General features: G+C 38.0%; 2 protein-coding genes across 3 annotated transcripts; one reads left to right on the top strand and one right to left on the bottom strand.

Moving 5' to 3' along the window:
• Positions 1-603: 603 nt before the first annotated feature.
• sfxn3 (sideroflexin 3) lies at positions 604-9,355 on the top strand. The gene is made up of 11 exons (XM_058385488.1): positions 604-738; positions 1,696-1,876; positions 2,450-2,620; positions 4,267-4,365; positions 5,544-5,619; positions 5,858-5,943; positions 6,035-6,162; positions 6,632-6,681; positions 6,989-7,038; positions 7,131-7,178; positions 7,295-9,355. The coding sequence occupies exons 2-11, from the start codon at positions 1,713-1,715 to the stop codon at positions 7,389-7,391; spliced, it is 969 nt and encodes a 322-aa protein (XP_058241471.1). The 5' UTR covers positions 604-738; positions 1,696-1,712; the 3' UTR covers positions 7,392-9,355.
• A 773-nt stretch (positions 9,356-10,128) lies between these two features.
• Positions 10,129-16,481, bottom strand: selenou1a (selenoprotein U 1a). Of its 2 annotated transcripts, XM_058385486.1 has the most exons (7): positions 16,326-16,464; positions 14,106-14,507; positions 12,616-12,795; positions 11,974-12,065; positions 11,746-11,886; positions 10,399-10,563; positions 10,129-10,275 (listed from the first exon to the last, which is right to left on the bottom strand). In XM_058385486.1, exons 2-7 carry the CDS (start codon positions 14,449-14,451, stop codon positions 10,183-10,185), a joined length of 1,017 nt encoding a protein of 338 aa, XP_058241469.1. In that variant the 5' UTR covers positions 14,452-14,507; positions 16,326-16,464; the 3' UTR covers positions 10,129-10,182. The 2 variants fall into 2 exon arrangements, with proteins under 2 accessions (XP_058241469.1, XP_058241470.1); XM_058385487.1 differs by lacking the exon at positions 14,106-14,507 and having other exon boundaries at positions 16,326-16,481.

Genomic DNA, 16,481 nt, shown 5'->3' with positions numbered 1-16,481 from the left:
TATATGGATGTACACACCTGACAGATTTTTCCATTATACTAAAGTTTATCCATAAGAATGTCGGTTCAGAATGAACACTGCTGTGACGGACAGGTCTTTTCCTGCGATGTTACACTGCCACCTATTGGCCTTACCGCGTCAATGCAAGAAAACTCAGATATGTATGACCTTCAGCAGTAGTAATTCGTGGTCTTGTTTCTATTAATTGTTGTTATTGAGACAAAATTCCAGCCCAAGTTTAGGCTTAGGACATGATCAATGCTGATGAATGCTGAATCATTTCAAAATGACTATACAGTGTGAATATACAGTAGTTTTAAATGGTGTAATTCAAGTCCTATTACATTGTCATTTTACAGCTATGTGTGGGGTATGTGCATCGCTGGGAATACATGAATTCAATATTTAAGTAAATCTTATTCCATTGTGCTGGTTTAATGAGCACAAGGTCACCCAGGCTCCTTGAAGCAGAAGTGAACTCGCCACTTGGCTGATCCATCATAAACACTGCAAATAGCTGATGCTTTAATAAACCGGTGTTACAAAAAACCCCGCCCCATGCGCTCAGCCAATCAGCGCGCTCTTCCGCAACACCGCCTCGAGACGCACACACACACACACACATGCGCGCGAGCGCTTCAACACCGCAGACATCACACTGTGTAGAAGCGGCGCGTGAGAGGTCATTCAGTTTACAGGCATCCCGGGCTCAGTCTTCTGTTTTAGATTTTGATAAAGGTATGTTTATGGCTTTAGACGATTAGAAGAATAAGCATTTCAGTTCACCGAAACGATGAGTGTGTCTGAAAGTGACTTTAATAGCATCTAGCATAGCTAGCTAGTTGTGTTGGCTAGCTAGGTTAATATTTGCTAGCAAGTCCTCGGTTATCTTCATCTACCTCACCTGGCTAACTCTGAAAGTGAAACCATTTAATAGTTTCACCAACAGCTGTGCAATCTTTATGTATTCATCTGATATCTGCAGTTGAATATAAACATGCATATGAATTAACCAAGATATTCTGGGCTAGCTTAGCTCTAGTTATTTCGCTAATACTGAGAGGTCTAATATTGCTAAGTGTGGATGATGATGATGATGATGCTTAACGAAACTTTATATTTAAAAGACAATATGAAGCATAAACTACTGATTTTTTCTACCTCTGAAACTTAGGGTACATCCATCAGCAGTTAAAATAATAGGTACATGTTTTGCCAGTTTCTTTAGTAGATTTGAAGCTACAAACATGCTAGTTTTACAGATTTCACTATTTACTATTTTAATTTTGAAATAGATTACAGGTTGTCTCTAGTGGAAAAACTTGGTTTTCCTGACGCCTACAGCTTAGACTATATTTATGTACACTAAAGAGTTAAACTGCTGATGAACTGACATTATTTATAAGATATGGCAAGACACAGCCTTAAGCACTTTATCAAAGCATTTGTAATTCATAAGGCATCTCAGTTTAATTACTCTTCAGGAAGCTTAAAGCAATAACTGGTTATCTTTAGAGAACATGGAGAGCAATGCGTAACTTAAAACTCTTTTCATAGCATAAAACCATTTGAGGTAGAAAACCTGTATTGCAGGATATTTTGACTGAGGTTTCCTGAGCCGGTCTATTGCATGTGACTTGGCCTGTTTTGGTAACCAGAATGCATTTTAAAAATTCTTGTGTTCTTCATGAACAGAAAGTAAATAAGGAAAGATGTCTGGGGATTTGCCGCTGAACATCAACATCAAGGAGCCACGATGGGACCAGAGTACATTTATGGGCAGAGCTCAGCATTTCTTCATGGTGACCGACCCAAGAAATGTACTGCTTTCAAATGCGGTTCTGGAGGACGCACGAGTCATTATTGAGGATTACAGGTCAGCACGATGTTAATGCACTCGGAATGACATGAAGAGTTTCCTCTTATACCACAGACATTTGCTAAACACTAACACAGACATAGTGGGTAAAACAGTAGTTTTATCCATATGTTATTACATTTAATCTTTCACTGAAGAGAAATTGTAATACTACAGCATAGAAAGATGTTCTGTATTACTTGTGTGCTTCTAACTTTGTGGCAGCAGTTTGGGGAGGAACCACATATGGATGTTATGGTCAGGTGTCCACTTTTAATATTTTTGGCCATATAATTTATGTGATAAAAACCAGCAGAGCTATAGTAAGAGATGCTGTTGTAGAAAATGAATCTTTCAGCCAGTCGGAGCAGAAAATTCATCAGCACAGAAAATAAACACCATATTCATAAGTGTTATACTGACACCTAATTTACCATGTATGTAGTATAAGGTGTTCAAGTGTATAATTTCTACTGTGAAAAATAACATGGTGCTGAAAGTTAATAGGACAGCTACACTGTATGAAGCAGTTGGTGCCACCTGTGACTGTTGAGGTGTTAAAATAACTGACCGCTGTGTCCTCCTACACAGAAAGGGAATTGTGAAACCAGGCCTGACGGAGGATCAACTATGGAGGGCCAAATACATCTACGACTCTGCCTTCCATCCTGACACGGGTGAGAAGATGCTGCTGGTCGGTCGCATGTCTGCACAAGTGCCAATGAACATGACCATCACAGGCTGCATGCTTACTTTCTATAGGTAAGGGGAAATGTATTGGTGTGTAGTAAGTAGAAAGATTATTCATGTATTTATCCAACCTACCTCCTTTTTTCCATACTACAATGAAATGAAGGGTAAAGTTTGAAAGCACACAATTCAGTACAGGAAATGAAAGTAAGACAAAAAAGTAGTAATTCTCAAATGTCACCATGGGGGAAAAAAAAACCCTTCTCAGTGAGTTTTGATAAAGTTTCACTTCTGGTTCAGCTGAGTTGTATTTCTTGATTCCTAAATACTCATGTAGGGCTAGGTCATATGGCAAACATCTATCACACTTTGACACAATATATGTGACAATTTATAGGCTTACTAACAAACTGCCAGCCAAATGGTAGTGTTGCATTTAACAAGAGCATGTGGAAAGCTGAATTCAGTGATAATTTAATTATGCAAATTGGGGATGTGGTAGCTTAGTGGTTATGGTGTTGAACTACTATTAGGAAGGTTGTGAGTTCAAATCCCAGGTCCACCAAGCTGCCGCTGCTGGGCCTTTGAGCAAGGCCCTTAACCCTCAATTGCTCAGTAATGAGATAAAAATGTAAGTCGCTCTGGATAATGGCATCTGCCAAGTGCCAGAAATGTAAATGTATTACAGAAACTCTTGATTGGAGGAAGGTGTGTAGGTGTTGAAATGCTATAATACTGACTATTTTCCAGAACAGTGTATATTGTCATATTTCATAATTTCTTTAAAAAGGTTTTAGTTTTTTTGTTTTGTTTTGTTTTTTTTTGGGGGGGGGTGTTAAATAATCCTTATTTAAACCTCCTGCGTTCTAACCATATGTCACTGAAACACTTTTGAATAAAAAAGTGGTTTTCCTGAGTGATGTCTTGATGTCCACAATCACCTGGATACAGCAGATAAATATATATTTTTCTGTTTTCAAACCATTTTTTTCCACTTTAATTAATTCACAGTAAATTCACTTTTTTTGTCATCCAGCTTCAGATTTTGGGCTTGTCACTGGGTTGCTTCGCTGTTTAATAATGTTGGCATAGATCTGAGTCAAATAACTTTCACATTTACTTCTGAGAGAGTCATTTCAGCTATGTGGGCTTTGCCTGTGGGAGTCTCTAAATGCACGTTAGCCATGTTTTTGTTTCCTGTTTGGTTTGTTTTGCACAAACATTTACCCACAACTTTTTGTAAAAACACAAAGATTTGTAAATTAAGCTTCATAAAGTTAGTGAAAGTTATTGAAAAATGTTTATAGTTGATAAATGCTAATAGATAACACTGTTGGTGAAGGGGATCTGATCTCTTAGTGATTGTCTTATAAATTGTCCCAGTGTGAGTTTACTTTCACACAGTGGTGCTGTATTCAGTTCTAAGGCCAATAGTAGTGAGCTAGCTGGCTAACAGTAGCTTGTTAAATCTTTGAGCTTGAATAAACTGAAAGGGTTGCTTCTCTGCTCTCTGATTTCCCAGTCTGCTGTTTGAAAGCTAGGGAGGAGTAAGCAGTGGGTGGTAGTGTGTGACTGCTGTGGCACGTATTTGAGAGGACATATTTTTCCGAAAACAGCTGCCAAATCAAACCTTTGACTGTGGATTATTTTTCCCCCCTCCTTCAGTGAAGTTTTTTTTTTTAAATATATATATTTTTTTTATGTTTCTTCTTATTCAGGACGACTCCAGCAGTTGTGTTCTGGCAGTGGGTCAACCAGTCCTTCAATGCCATCGTCAACTACACTAATCGTAGTGGAGATGCACCAATCACTGTAAAGTAAGGACACGTTGCTCTTTTATAGCAAGTGACTTCATCATGTAACCTATGGTTGAAAAATGTAAACAAAAATAGCACTCCTATTCAATTCAGTTTTATTTTATCTATATAGCACTTTTAACAATGAACATTGTCTCAAAGCAGCTTTACAGAACATAAGAAACAAAAAACATGCAAACATTGATGTCTTTGATGTTTAGACAAAATTAGTGAGCAAGCCTAAGGTGACAGAGGCGACTGTGGCAAGGAAAAACTCCCTTAGATGGTATGAGGAAGAAACCTTGAGAGGAACCAGACTCGAAAGGGAACCCATCCTCATTTGGGTGACACCAGACATGAACAGTGTCCTTTCTGCATTTATGTATAGTCAGTTGTGTGATGTAGAATGTTAGTGTGTGTATTAATTAAGAGGTGGTTGTGGTCCTCAAAGTCCACATAGGGTTGGCAGCATTGCTTTGAATACCCAGGTCCTCACGAAGCAGTACCCAGCTGGAGCTGGTCCATCTCTGGATGTCTTGGGATCCTCGCAGTGTTGGCCTCTGTCTTCTGGAGCTGGCACAATCTCTGTATGCCTCGGGTTGGGTAGAAGAAGAGAAACAAGTGGAACAGAATTAGTGTAGCTGCTGTTCATATTAGCAGCACTAGACAAGTTGCTGTCTAATATTATGCCCAAGTCTTTCACTGTCGAGCTGGTAGTAATTGCGTACAAGATCACTCCAGTCCATCCTGTGCTGTTTAGCGCCTTTAATCAGTTATGGAAAGCATAAATTCTCATGATAGTCAACACATCAGCTAATCACATGCACTATATGGCCAAATGTGTGTGCCCACAAACTTATGTACCTGTTACAAGGCCACAAGTATTAACACAGAGTTAGTTAGTTAGCTCACTTTATGCACAGGAACATTGTCATGCTGGAACAGGTTTGGGCCTCTTAGTTCCAGTGAATTGAAAATGTTATTGCATACAAAGATGTTTGTATAGACAACTGTGTACTTACACTTCCTTTGTGGCAATAGTTTGGAGAAGAACTACGTATAGTTGTGATCAATGTAAAGTAAAGCTAGTTTTGGTTTAAGCATGCATTGCAAATTGATGAACTCTATCTATATTGTTTTGAATGACTAAATTTAGCTTTTACACTTTACATTAATCTCTGTGTTTGGGTTTTTTGCAGTCAGCTTGGAGCAGCCTATGTCAGTGCCACAACTGGAGCTGTAGTCACTGCTCTTGGCCTCAAGTCCCTCACCAAGGTGAGCATTTTATTTCTCTACATCACATATCTAGTGCTCTCTTCTTTTTTGTCTAGTGTACAGTACATTACACTTCCCCACTTGCTTGAGAATAAAATTGACTTCTAGGACATGTATTGGTTATAACTGTGTAATTATGTTACTGCATTATGTAATAAAAGTAATTTGAGATTAATATACTACAATGAAAAGTTTCATACTTTAGGTGTTAATGATTTTTTTTTGTTGTTGTTGCCAGCACCTGCCAGCTATTATTGGACGTTTTGTTCCTTTTGCTGCAGTGGCAGCGGCAAACTGCATTAACATTCCCTTCATGAGACAACGGTGTGTTTTAAATGATTTAATCCAAATATCATCAGTATTTATATGTATCAAGACATGCAGAGAATACTCACCATTTATTGGCTTTGTTTAGGGAACTGAAGTATGGCATTCCTGTCACTGACGAGGAGGGGAATCGCCTGGGAGAGTCTGCCAGTGCTGCTCAGCAGGCCATTGTACAGGTGGTGGTGTCCCGAATCGGCATGGCAGTACCAGCCATGGGTAAGGAGTCGGAACTGTTTTAATAAAGTAATGCTAATGGTGTAATCGGAGATTGTGCCCAGAGCAGGCCTGGAGAAAAAAAACAAGTGTGGGAAATGCCCTTGGTCTAACCCTTGTGCTTTAGCTAATCTCATTCTTTATTGCAATTGAATCGTTAGAGTCGGATGATAGATTTTGTTTATTTTCTCAGAAGAGATCGATTTTAAGATAGACAGGTAGCCATCTTAGCTGTTACAGTCCACATTTAAGAATGTATCAAAATTATGACCACTGTCCCTAAAATTGACAATGAAATTGAAAATAAGTTGTTTTTTCCATGTTCTTTGCTGTCAGATAATAAAGTTAGAAACATACCCCATCCTCAGTCCTTCTGTGGTCCAGGACTGGCACTATGTTATTCCTTGTTTTGTCACAGTATATCTGCCAGAAGTCTCCTGAAGTGTTTTTTTTTTCTGTATTCTTCTAACAGCTATTCCTCCTGTTATCATGAATGCCCTGGAGAAAAAAGCTTTCATGAAGGTAGTGTCACCGTGTCCCTACTATTTTCCTGACATGTCACCAGCTTGCTGTTCTGCTCTATCTGATAAGAGTTGTTTAATTATTGACGTTTAATCTGTCACAAATTTGCACAGTGGCACACGATACAATGCAGTTCCTACACTCCACCACTAGGTGGCATGTAAAACAATGCGTATTAGCTGCTACATAAGCAAATAAACTAATTATGCAGGACATCAATATGTGGTTCTTGAGCTAAACTGCACTTTCAACACTGTGTTGTGTGAGCCATGAAACATGGAAATCTCCTCTCTCTCTGCCTCTCCAGCGTTTCCCAGTGCTCAATGCCCCAGTACAGGTTGGGCTTGTGGGATTATGGTGAGTTTCACTAATAATGAATTCTATATCAGAGACAGAAAAATTCCTGTATCATAGCTGATCATTAATTTTGTGTGTTTCCACTCTGGTAGTCTGGTGTTTGCTACTCCATTGTGCTGTGCCCTGTTCCCACAGAAGAGGTGAGCACTTGATTTAAACACATTTCTTATTTATTTTTAAAGATGGTGGCTCTCTGTTAGGTTGTAGGTGGCTCTGGTTGTTGTACTGATGGTTTCATGTGTGTGTGTGTGTGTAGCTCTATGAAGGTGAGCGGGCTGGAGCCTGAGCTGCAGGAGAGTATACGACAGAGCAATCCTAACACGACCGTGGTTTATTTCAACAAGGGCTTGTAAGAGACACTTTCTTCAAGTCCAAACTGCAGTCTGTACTTTGCTATAACAAGAGTTCAGTGGACACAACTTGAAAAGTAAATATTCTGTTTCTTTTTATTTTTGTTAGTTAGTTAGTTTTTTGCTTAAAAATGAACAGCGTATTATAAAACCTGCACTTTCCCTCAAGATAATATGCAATCCCAGCTGACTTGTATCTAAGGTAGATGGTACAATGAGGATGTCAGAGGATTTTGTTACTGCTGAATTAACTATCACAGACCCCCCCCCACCCCCACCCCCATGTGCTAATATTAACGTGCGGAGTCCCAAATTATTTTTCAATGCAAATTCTATTTATCGTTATTTATTTTTATTTGCAAAAATATTTGATGTGTGTGTATTTGTTAGTGTGTTTAGACCTACAATATTTATATCTAACTTTCCAGACCAAACATTTGTCCACAGTTTAAGGTATGCAATTACTAGAAATGGTCTAGGAGAATCACTTTTGAATCTTGGGATTAATTGTAACCAGTTTAGAAGTTTCTTCTGGCATGCTCCTGTGTGTAAAAATGAAGTGCTCTTAACCATTACAACCCTCCCAGCACTGACCTAACAGATTCCAGTGGACAGGAAAGTTGTGATGTATAAACACTCCTTCATAAATACAGGCAGATCTAAACATTTTGGTCATTGATTGTCATACTAAGTCAGTGCGTGTATTTAAGCCTTGTGTGGTTTTTAACTAGTCGGTGGTGATTGGTGCACATATATTTCAGATGTTACTTTGTGGTTCTAGAGTGACTTGTGGGTGTAGTAGTGTCAGAACTGCTGAAGAATGTGGTGTCTGTGTAATGCTTAGTCTAAAAGTTTCTTTTATTTGACCATAGGCCTTTGCGAAGACAAATTTCCAAACAACAGAGAAACATGAAATGAATTTTTAAAGTGAAATATTTCTATTTTATGCAGCCACCGAAGCTTGACATAGTGTTTTAATTCTAGATTACTGGTAGTCCTGCTGCATGGACTGCTGGCATATCACCATACAGCACTTTTCTTTTACTCATCTAACGCACAACCATTTAAAAACGTTCATGATTGTTTTATATTATGCGCACTGTACCTTTACAATACAAATGTAAATTCTTGATACATACAAGATATATACGTAAATGTATATTTGTTTAGAAATGTCAGATATAATCAGTCTGTGTGCCAGTTCTGAAATAAGCCATGATGGGTGCAACATAAAATTCTATTTATTTTAATGTGATTGGATTGTGATTGTACTGATGTACCAAAAATGTGATTATATCCCTGTTAAGATATTAAGAAAACCTCTCTAGAATCCCTGTTCTGTTTGGAGCATATATGATCAAACATGTAGTTCATAAAGTATTGTAGTGAGGTGATAATGTTTTGTGTTGTTTCGTGAAGACTTTCTATGGATGAAGTTAACATACTTTGCAGTGTTTCTTCCTGTCTTTCCACATGAACCATGTTTTAAGAGGAAAAACATTCTCTGAATACCCACTTAGTGGCAGAAGACATCTCTACTACTGCAGTGACCTATTCATATTCACTACATGGGCTGATGCACTAAACACTGGCATCTTTGAATTAATCTATTGTTTTGGATATTATGCAAATGTATAAATAACAGTTAAAATGATCATTTTCAGATAGAAACCTGAAATTAAACATAAGGTAAAATGCTCTATAGATTTGTGGACCCGTGTAACAAAGGTAAAATGTTGGCTTGCAGAGTTCAGAGCACCTTATTGGTTCAAATACAGATGATAGAATTAGGTTAGGAATGGCACAAAATGTCTTGACTCTAGCGTTACTGTTTCAACATTGACAAGTATGTTAAGATTTAAGCACGTGTTAAGCAGTGAACACATCGCCTTCGGAAATCTCCTCCGTGAATGTACTGTAAGCAACCAGTATGTAACTGAATTCTAAATAATAAAAGTTATAGCACACGTTTGCAGTATCGTTTGGTCTTTTACAGATGTCCTTTAAATGTGAGGTTTCCACTGTGTGAGCTTGCTCTGGGGAGTTTGTCCCAAATAAATAATAATTTACACCTACTACGATATTTAATACTCACTCACGTGTTATGAGTGATTATATTTGCTGTTTGTATTCTCCAAATACACGTGTGTTAAGTGAGCAGTAACCAGACGTTGTTTCCTACTGAAGTCAAAATAAAACCTTTTCAGCACGTTCAAGCTGCCAGCTTCTCAAAAAGAAAAAAAAACACATTTTTTGTGACTGCTGTTTTTATTGTATAGCGAATTCCACTTGTTTAAGAATCTTTGGATGTCCATTAATGAAAAGCTGATGAACAGGAAAGTATGTTAAGCTTCAAGTCTGCTCGTTCACTAAGGAGTTTTGAGTCGGACCATCATTAAAACACACAAACTGAGCCACAGTCACACAGCGGACATCGAGCGGAACCTGGTTGAGTGAAGAAGAGCTCAATACAATAACTTCTAAAGTGCAAAACAGCAGTGCACAAACTTTAAGAACTATGTACCTGAATGGTGCAAATGATGCAATGGTAAACACCGTTACTGACCACACTTTGTACTTATTTTGTCTGTGAAGATACTCTCGTGTCGATTCAGCAGAAACTGCTTTCCTGAGCATTCACACTATTAGATGAAGCAATGAGGTTGGATGTAGGAATGCTTGATCTGTTTGTTCTAAAAAGTTGTTTTAATACTACCATTGACTAGTGTTTTGTTCTGCATTAGCAACCTGCTTATAAGCTACAAAATTATCCCTAGATCACCAAGCAAACAATCTAATTCTGAACTATTTTTTTAGCTGCCTCCAAAACTGACTCGTAATCAACTTTGTCTCCAAACTCCTTCTCCCGATGTTCCAGAAGAACTCCCTATGAATGACAGAAAAGTAGGAAATTAAACATCAGAAGATACAGACAGGTCAAAGAGTAAAATATTATATTAATGCTTTTATCACTCAGGTCAAGTCATAGAATGTGTCCTAATAATGTCACCTGCGTGCCAGATCCAATGACAAACACACCACCCAGGATGAAGCCCTCTCCATTCATGTTTCCTTGGTAACCTGACCTCCAGGCCCTTATGAAGTTGTGCCAAACTCCCAGACGAATTAATCCAAGACCACCCATTTTCCTCAGCATAGGACCATAGAACACTTGCTGTAACAGTATTTACATGTATTCATGTACAGGTATTAATAGAAGGCGTTTCTACAGAAACTAAAAGCAATGCACGGTGATACATAATCATGTGCAGCACAGTGGAAAAAAATCATTTCCGCTTCAGCAAATATTCACATCAAAATTATGAACTGGAATTAATCTCTGTGACATTAACCATGGCATGGTTGCTGGCACCAGAAAGGCTGGTTACAGTATTACTGAAACTGCAGATCTCCTGGGATTTGCACACAATTATTTTATTTATTTATTTATATATATATATATATATATATATATAGTTGAGTGGCCAGACTGAATGAATGAAACTTGCTCTCATCACTGAATCTCTGGATCAGTTCTCCTCTGTCCACACAACATGTGAAAGTGTTCTGGTTTGGGAGAGATGGTTCTCTGCAGAATGATTCGGTCCTCTTATACAGCTACAAAACGAGGTGAATGCAAATGTTCATCAGAACCTCCTTGGCAATATGCGGGTCCGTCCCCACCAGAGCACTGTGAGAAACTAATGAATGTCCTGCGGCTGCATACGAGCTAAAGCAATTCAAAGCAAGGGCCTCTAGACATCCTTTACACTCCAGCGGTTCCTTTTCTCTAATACTGATCACTGTGCTTTCCACAACACAAAGTCCCTGGTTATTTTGTAAAACATGCTAGTAGAACAGTGGTATACCTACAGCTAATATTCCTTTAAATTTTGAGCAATGAAGATGAACAATATTTCAGAAAAAATATACTAGATACATGTACACTATATTCATAAACACTCATTAGAACCATGGTGAGCAAAAAGCATCTCTGCATGCACAAAACATTATCTACAGTTACAACGGACTTCCCGTCACCTCAGGCCAGTGTAGTTATTAAACTTAAGCTTTCTCACGAAAGTGTATCAGCCAGCAGACACTCTGCTCACAAAGTCTCAAGGCTTGTGTGAGAAAATCGAGATGATCAGCAGTTTCCTAAATACTCACAACAGCCCATCTAACACCAACAACCACAATGCCAAGTCAGAGATCACACGCTCCCCATCATGACTTTTGATGTGAACATTAACTAAAGAGCTTAACCTGCATCTGCATAATTTTAATGGCAAGTGTATATGTTCATTCTGACAATACCACTGTAGAACAACAAAAAACAAGCATCAGCTCTTCTAACCTTCTCATCCAGGAAGACGTCTCCAGCAAAGTGTGGTTTAAAATCCTGAACCTCTGTACCAATGTTTTCTTTGACCACAGCGTACAGCGGTACCCCAAGCTTGTCCAGCTGGGGCTTCAGAGAGGACAGCTCAGCAGCTTCCTGTAAAGAGACAAGTGCACCTAGGATATAAGCAATGAGCACGCTCTTCTACACTAAACACAATACAAGCTAATGCATCAAGTTTACCTCTCTGCACAAAAATCATCCAGGCCGGCGTACAGCCATGATCACTGCTCCAGATGTCGCCCACAGAGTTCTAGCTTTAATTACCTTCTCATCTAAATGCATAAATAGTGTAAAACATTTTTTTTTAAAACATAAAAAAGGGCCATCATGATGTCTCATTGCATTTTAAAAACGACAGACAACAGGATCCCCATCTGATCTGCCCATGTACATATAAAGCTATGACCAGTGAAGTCATTGTATTTTCACGTAAGAGTATAATATGATGTCCTTTTAAATTTTACAAGGATTAAATTAATTGTCTGATATTTTAAATATTCCTTAGTATCATACTGAGCAAATCAAATAGTACAAAATGTATTGTCCTTTTTTTAAATGCACTCTTACTAAATCTGTAGAAACACACTTAAATGAAAATGAACTTGTTATATGGATTTGTTGACTGACCAGTGAGTTATACTGACAGAAATAATGCTCTCTCTTTTAAGGCAATTAAAAACATAAGATTATTGTGGCTTGTTAGATACCAGTATAAGAGTATAGATACAATCAAATAGCATAAGAACTGCAACTACCAGATCAACCTCCATACCTCTCACTAATACTGTTGATGTGTGGATAAAGATGTGAAATCCCACTTACTCCCCTCAGTAGTTCTGAGATCAGCATTCTCCAGATACTGTAGAGTGGCAAACTCAGGCTTGGTCAGGAAAAAATCTGTGTTAGCCAGAATTATGCCAGCAATGGCAGCACCCACAGCTCCAAGGGTGACTGACCACATGTCCACGATGGCCGTGTTCGCCTCCACAGTGGACAGTGGTTCTGCAGTGAGAAGACAGAGCAAGACCAGTTATACGTTTCTGCAAAGTCAGATTAGAGACACCATCTTAATAGAGATAAGGAATGTTTAAAGGATAATAAACACTGAATTCTGGGTATCCTCTGTCTACTTAATGCTGACAAATCAGAAGTATCTGTACTGGAACATGCAGCTAGAAGTAAACTTTGTGATTACAAAATAACTCTGGATGGTCTTTCTGTTTCATCATGTCCCGCAGTAAAATACCTCGGTGTGATTACTGACTCAAGACTCTTTCGAAGCTCGTTTAGATTACTAAAGACATTATAATATTACTAAATATATTATTTTATCTTGGAAATATTGCAGAGATAAGACATATTCCATAACAGGATGCAGAAAAACTAGTTCATGCTTAGTTACCTCTAGGTTGGATTACTATAATGCCTTGCTGTCTGGATGTTCCAGTACATGCATAAAATTCTCCACTTCTAGAAGTCTAGAATACAGCAGCTAACTAAATCCAGAAGATATGACCACACCTCATCATATTTGTCCACAAATATGAAATACTCCTATTGACCTAAAGAACACTTAATGATCACTCTCTGCAATTCCCAAGTGAACTTCTGGTGTGTGTTTTTTAATGGTCTGCTGCGATCAAAATGTATAGGTCCTATCTTGGTACCTTGAAGAATGAAGTCTTTATTTCCTAGTGTGCCTTCATATCTGGCTCTCCCTTTTAATTATGCTGTCACAGGCAGTCTTGAGAGAGTCCATGCTTGCACTCTGAACATAACTGTACATCTTCTTAAACCATTATAAGAGCATACCAATTAATCCCCACCACCTGTCAAGCTATACATGTTAATCCAATGATACCAGTGATCCTAACTCCTTCTGCCCTTGGGACATGCCTGAACCATCCTGATGCCACTTAATTGGTGATTTTGCAACCTGTAAAAATGGCTTCTGCTGAAGATGGCCCTGCATGGAAAGCCAAGGATGGTTCCTTGTTACCGTCACCTCTGACGTACTCATATGGGAATAAACTTTCAATTTGAATTAAAATTTTACATTCAGATTTCTGTCAAGCAGCTTAGTGTCAAAGTCCAGTGTTAAAAGAGCTATAAATAAAATCCAAATGACTTGACCTTTGTATAACATACATGTACAAAGTCACTAAAATCCAGAAACTTTCCTGCTTTTCAACCAGACAAAGAAGTATGTTTACCTTTTACATGAACAAACTGACTTCAGGCTTATTTTTCAGTCTTGCATCATCAACAAATCACATGCAAAGGAAAGGCTGTAGAGCAGGCTGGGGAAGTACCTTTAGGCTTATAGATGGTGGATTGGCTGCTCTGGTCCTTCACTGAGAGTTGGCGATTTGTTGAAAACATACAAATGGTGTAGGGGTTAACAGAAGCAAGTGACTTAAAGGAAGACTGGCATCCCACAAAATTTGGTGACTCATATTCTGGGTGAATTTTATTTACTAAAAATTGAAGTTTCTTTTCGGAGGCTGAGGATAGTCGGCTGTATCGCTGCAGGGCAGAGGAAGTGCGGTCATAGACCTGATCCTTAACAACATTATTCACAAGAGAGATAAAGTTTCTTCTTCTCAGAAACCCAACTAAACGCACAGGCTGTACTTGGGTAAAGGCCATTAGAAGCATCCACACTGATATTAGCAAACCATATTTGCCACATAAAAAACTTCCTGGGGACAACTCTGGAAAAAAAAAATGGAAAATACAATCTAAGCACAGAATTATTTATTTTAAAAAATCTTTAATAAGACTCACAGACTGACTAAAGTGCACTGAAGCACTAGTACAGTTATGCATGTGTAGGGACCAACTGTACTGGCTAATGTGTCTTTGTGTTCACACATTAAATCAGCCCAGATGCCAATATCATGTATTGGAGAGGCACATCCAGATTATCTAAACAAAATTTAATAGATAAACCGGACTAAGTTTGGATTTGTAACAGATGATTTCCAAATGAAATTTTTAGTTATTCATTTGGCAGGCAGTGACCCTGCGCTCCGACCCCAACCCCCAAGAACGGGATATGCGAAGAAAGTATTTCACTGTGCAGTAATGTATATGTGACAAATAAAGACAACTTAAAAACTGAGCCAAGACTCCGAGTCGGTGATCATAGTGAAAAGTAAACACCTGAACAAGCCTTGAGGCTTTTAGACAGTTGTTTTTGAGTTTCTGTTTATATTTTAAATAGCTAAATACTGGATAATACTTTGATCACTGGAATGTTTATTTGCTTTCTGCAAGTGCTTTTGATCAAACTGCTCTCTCTACTAACAAAATAAAATCACATCTACTTAAAAAATAAATTAAGCAACAAACAACTCCTTAATGCCAGCAAGTATTCCTTTTTATTAATGACTTCAGGTGGCTGGGTTCGTGTTGAACGCCTTAAAGTGGGAAATAAGAGGTAGAGATTTGGGAAGAGAATACCGAGTCTGTCCTAATTGCAGTGTAATGCTCTGGATGTACTACTGTGGCTTTGGGTGCCTATTATTTTAATCCATTTAAAAGGTTTAAGATAGTCTAGGTACAGTTTACACATGAATGCATGCAAGAAGCAAAATGTGAAAACATCCATTGTAATATCACCCTTGTAGTATTTAAGTCCTCTACAGTGATTATATTTTGTGTATTTTGTATTTTTTGTTATATTTTATTTGATTATATCATTTATTTTTTGTTATATTTTGTACCCCTAAATTCCAGTATCCAGTATTTTTATTTCTCACTTTATTACCTATGCTTGTGGATACTGCTGGAAGTCAAATTTCCCACTGGGATGAATAAAGAAAGTATCTATATTAAAGATAATAATAATAATAGATCGATCTATCTATCTATCTATCTATCTATCTATCTCTCATATTAAATGCCCTGCTGTGTGAGATCACTTGTATTAAATTGCCAGATTGGGTGAATCTATTATTGTATATTATTATATGTATACCATTATTATTATAATATTACAGGTAATACGCAAGCAAATGCCTCCACACAGAAAGACGATAAAATGTACTGCTATATTTTCGTTGTAAATACTTTACTGCGGTTTATAAACCCAGATTTTCTCACCATAATGGCTGAAACAATAGCAGATTGATTAACCCTGATAAAATGGCGGACCTGGCCCTAAAGCCATGCAATAAACAGAGATAATTTAACTAACGCTACGCTTTTAAATCAACCAATTTTACACAGCTCGGTAGAAAAAAATATATCGCTAATTTCACCCCAAATACACGAGTAAACTTTGTAGCTGCGTGGCGTAAAAATAAGTATTTTAATACTCGCGGTTAAAGATAATCGCAACTTGGTAAAAGTAATTTTCAGAGCTTTGTATATTTTGCGCTAAACCTAGATACAAAAACATAACACCAACTGTGACGCAGTCCCGTTTTATAACGTGCGCCGAAGTTATTGACATTAAAAAGCAAATGAGTTATTATCAGCTTTACCTTTAATTTCAGTGTTTATTTTAGTTTATAACAAACACTCACCTCTGTTTTGGCGCCGATGTACTGTCTAATCTCCTTCAAGGTGTACAACCGGGATTAGTAGAGTTCAGAATCATCGAGCAGCGCTACCGCCAGACCAAACTAATCGCACTTACTAATGAGTTAGAGCAGTGTTTTCACCCTTTTCTGAGGCATGGC

The sequence above is a fragment of the Hemibagrus wyckioides genome, linkage group LG03 (genome assembly GCF_019097595.1).
Source record: "Hemibagrus wyckioides isolate EC202008001 linkage group LG03, SWU_Hwy_1.0, whole genome shotgun sequence".
NCBI lineage: Eukaryota > Metazoa > Chordata > Actinopteri > Siluriformes > Bagridae > Hemibagrus > Hemibagrus wyckioides.
This window is presented reverse-complemented; position numbering and strand designations above follow the sequence as displayed.

Bases quoted from the DNA above. Each gene is read 5' to 3' on its own strand.
- sfxn3 (XM_058385488.1), top strand. From the start codon at position 1,713: ATGTCTGGGGATTTGCCGCTGAACATCAACATCAAGGAGCCACGATGG. The intron at 5,620-5,857 runs GTGAGCATTTTA...TGTTGTTGCCAG, and splicing joins GCCTCAAGTCCCTCACCAAG to CACCTGCCAGCTATTATTGG. The intron at 7,039-7,130 runs GTGAGTTTCACT...CCACTCTGGTAG, and splicing joins GTTGGGCTTGTGGGATTATG to TCTGGTGTTTGCTACTCCAT.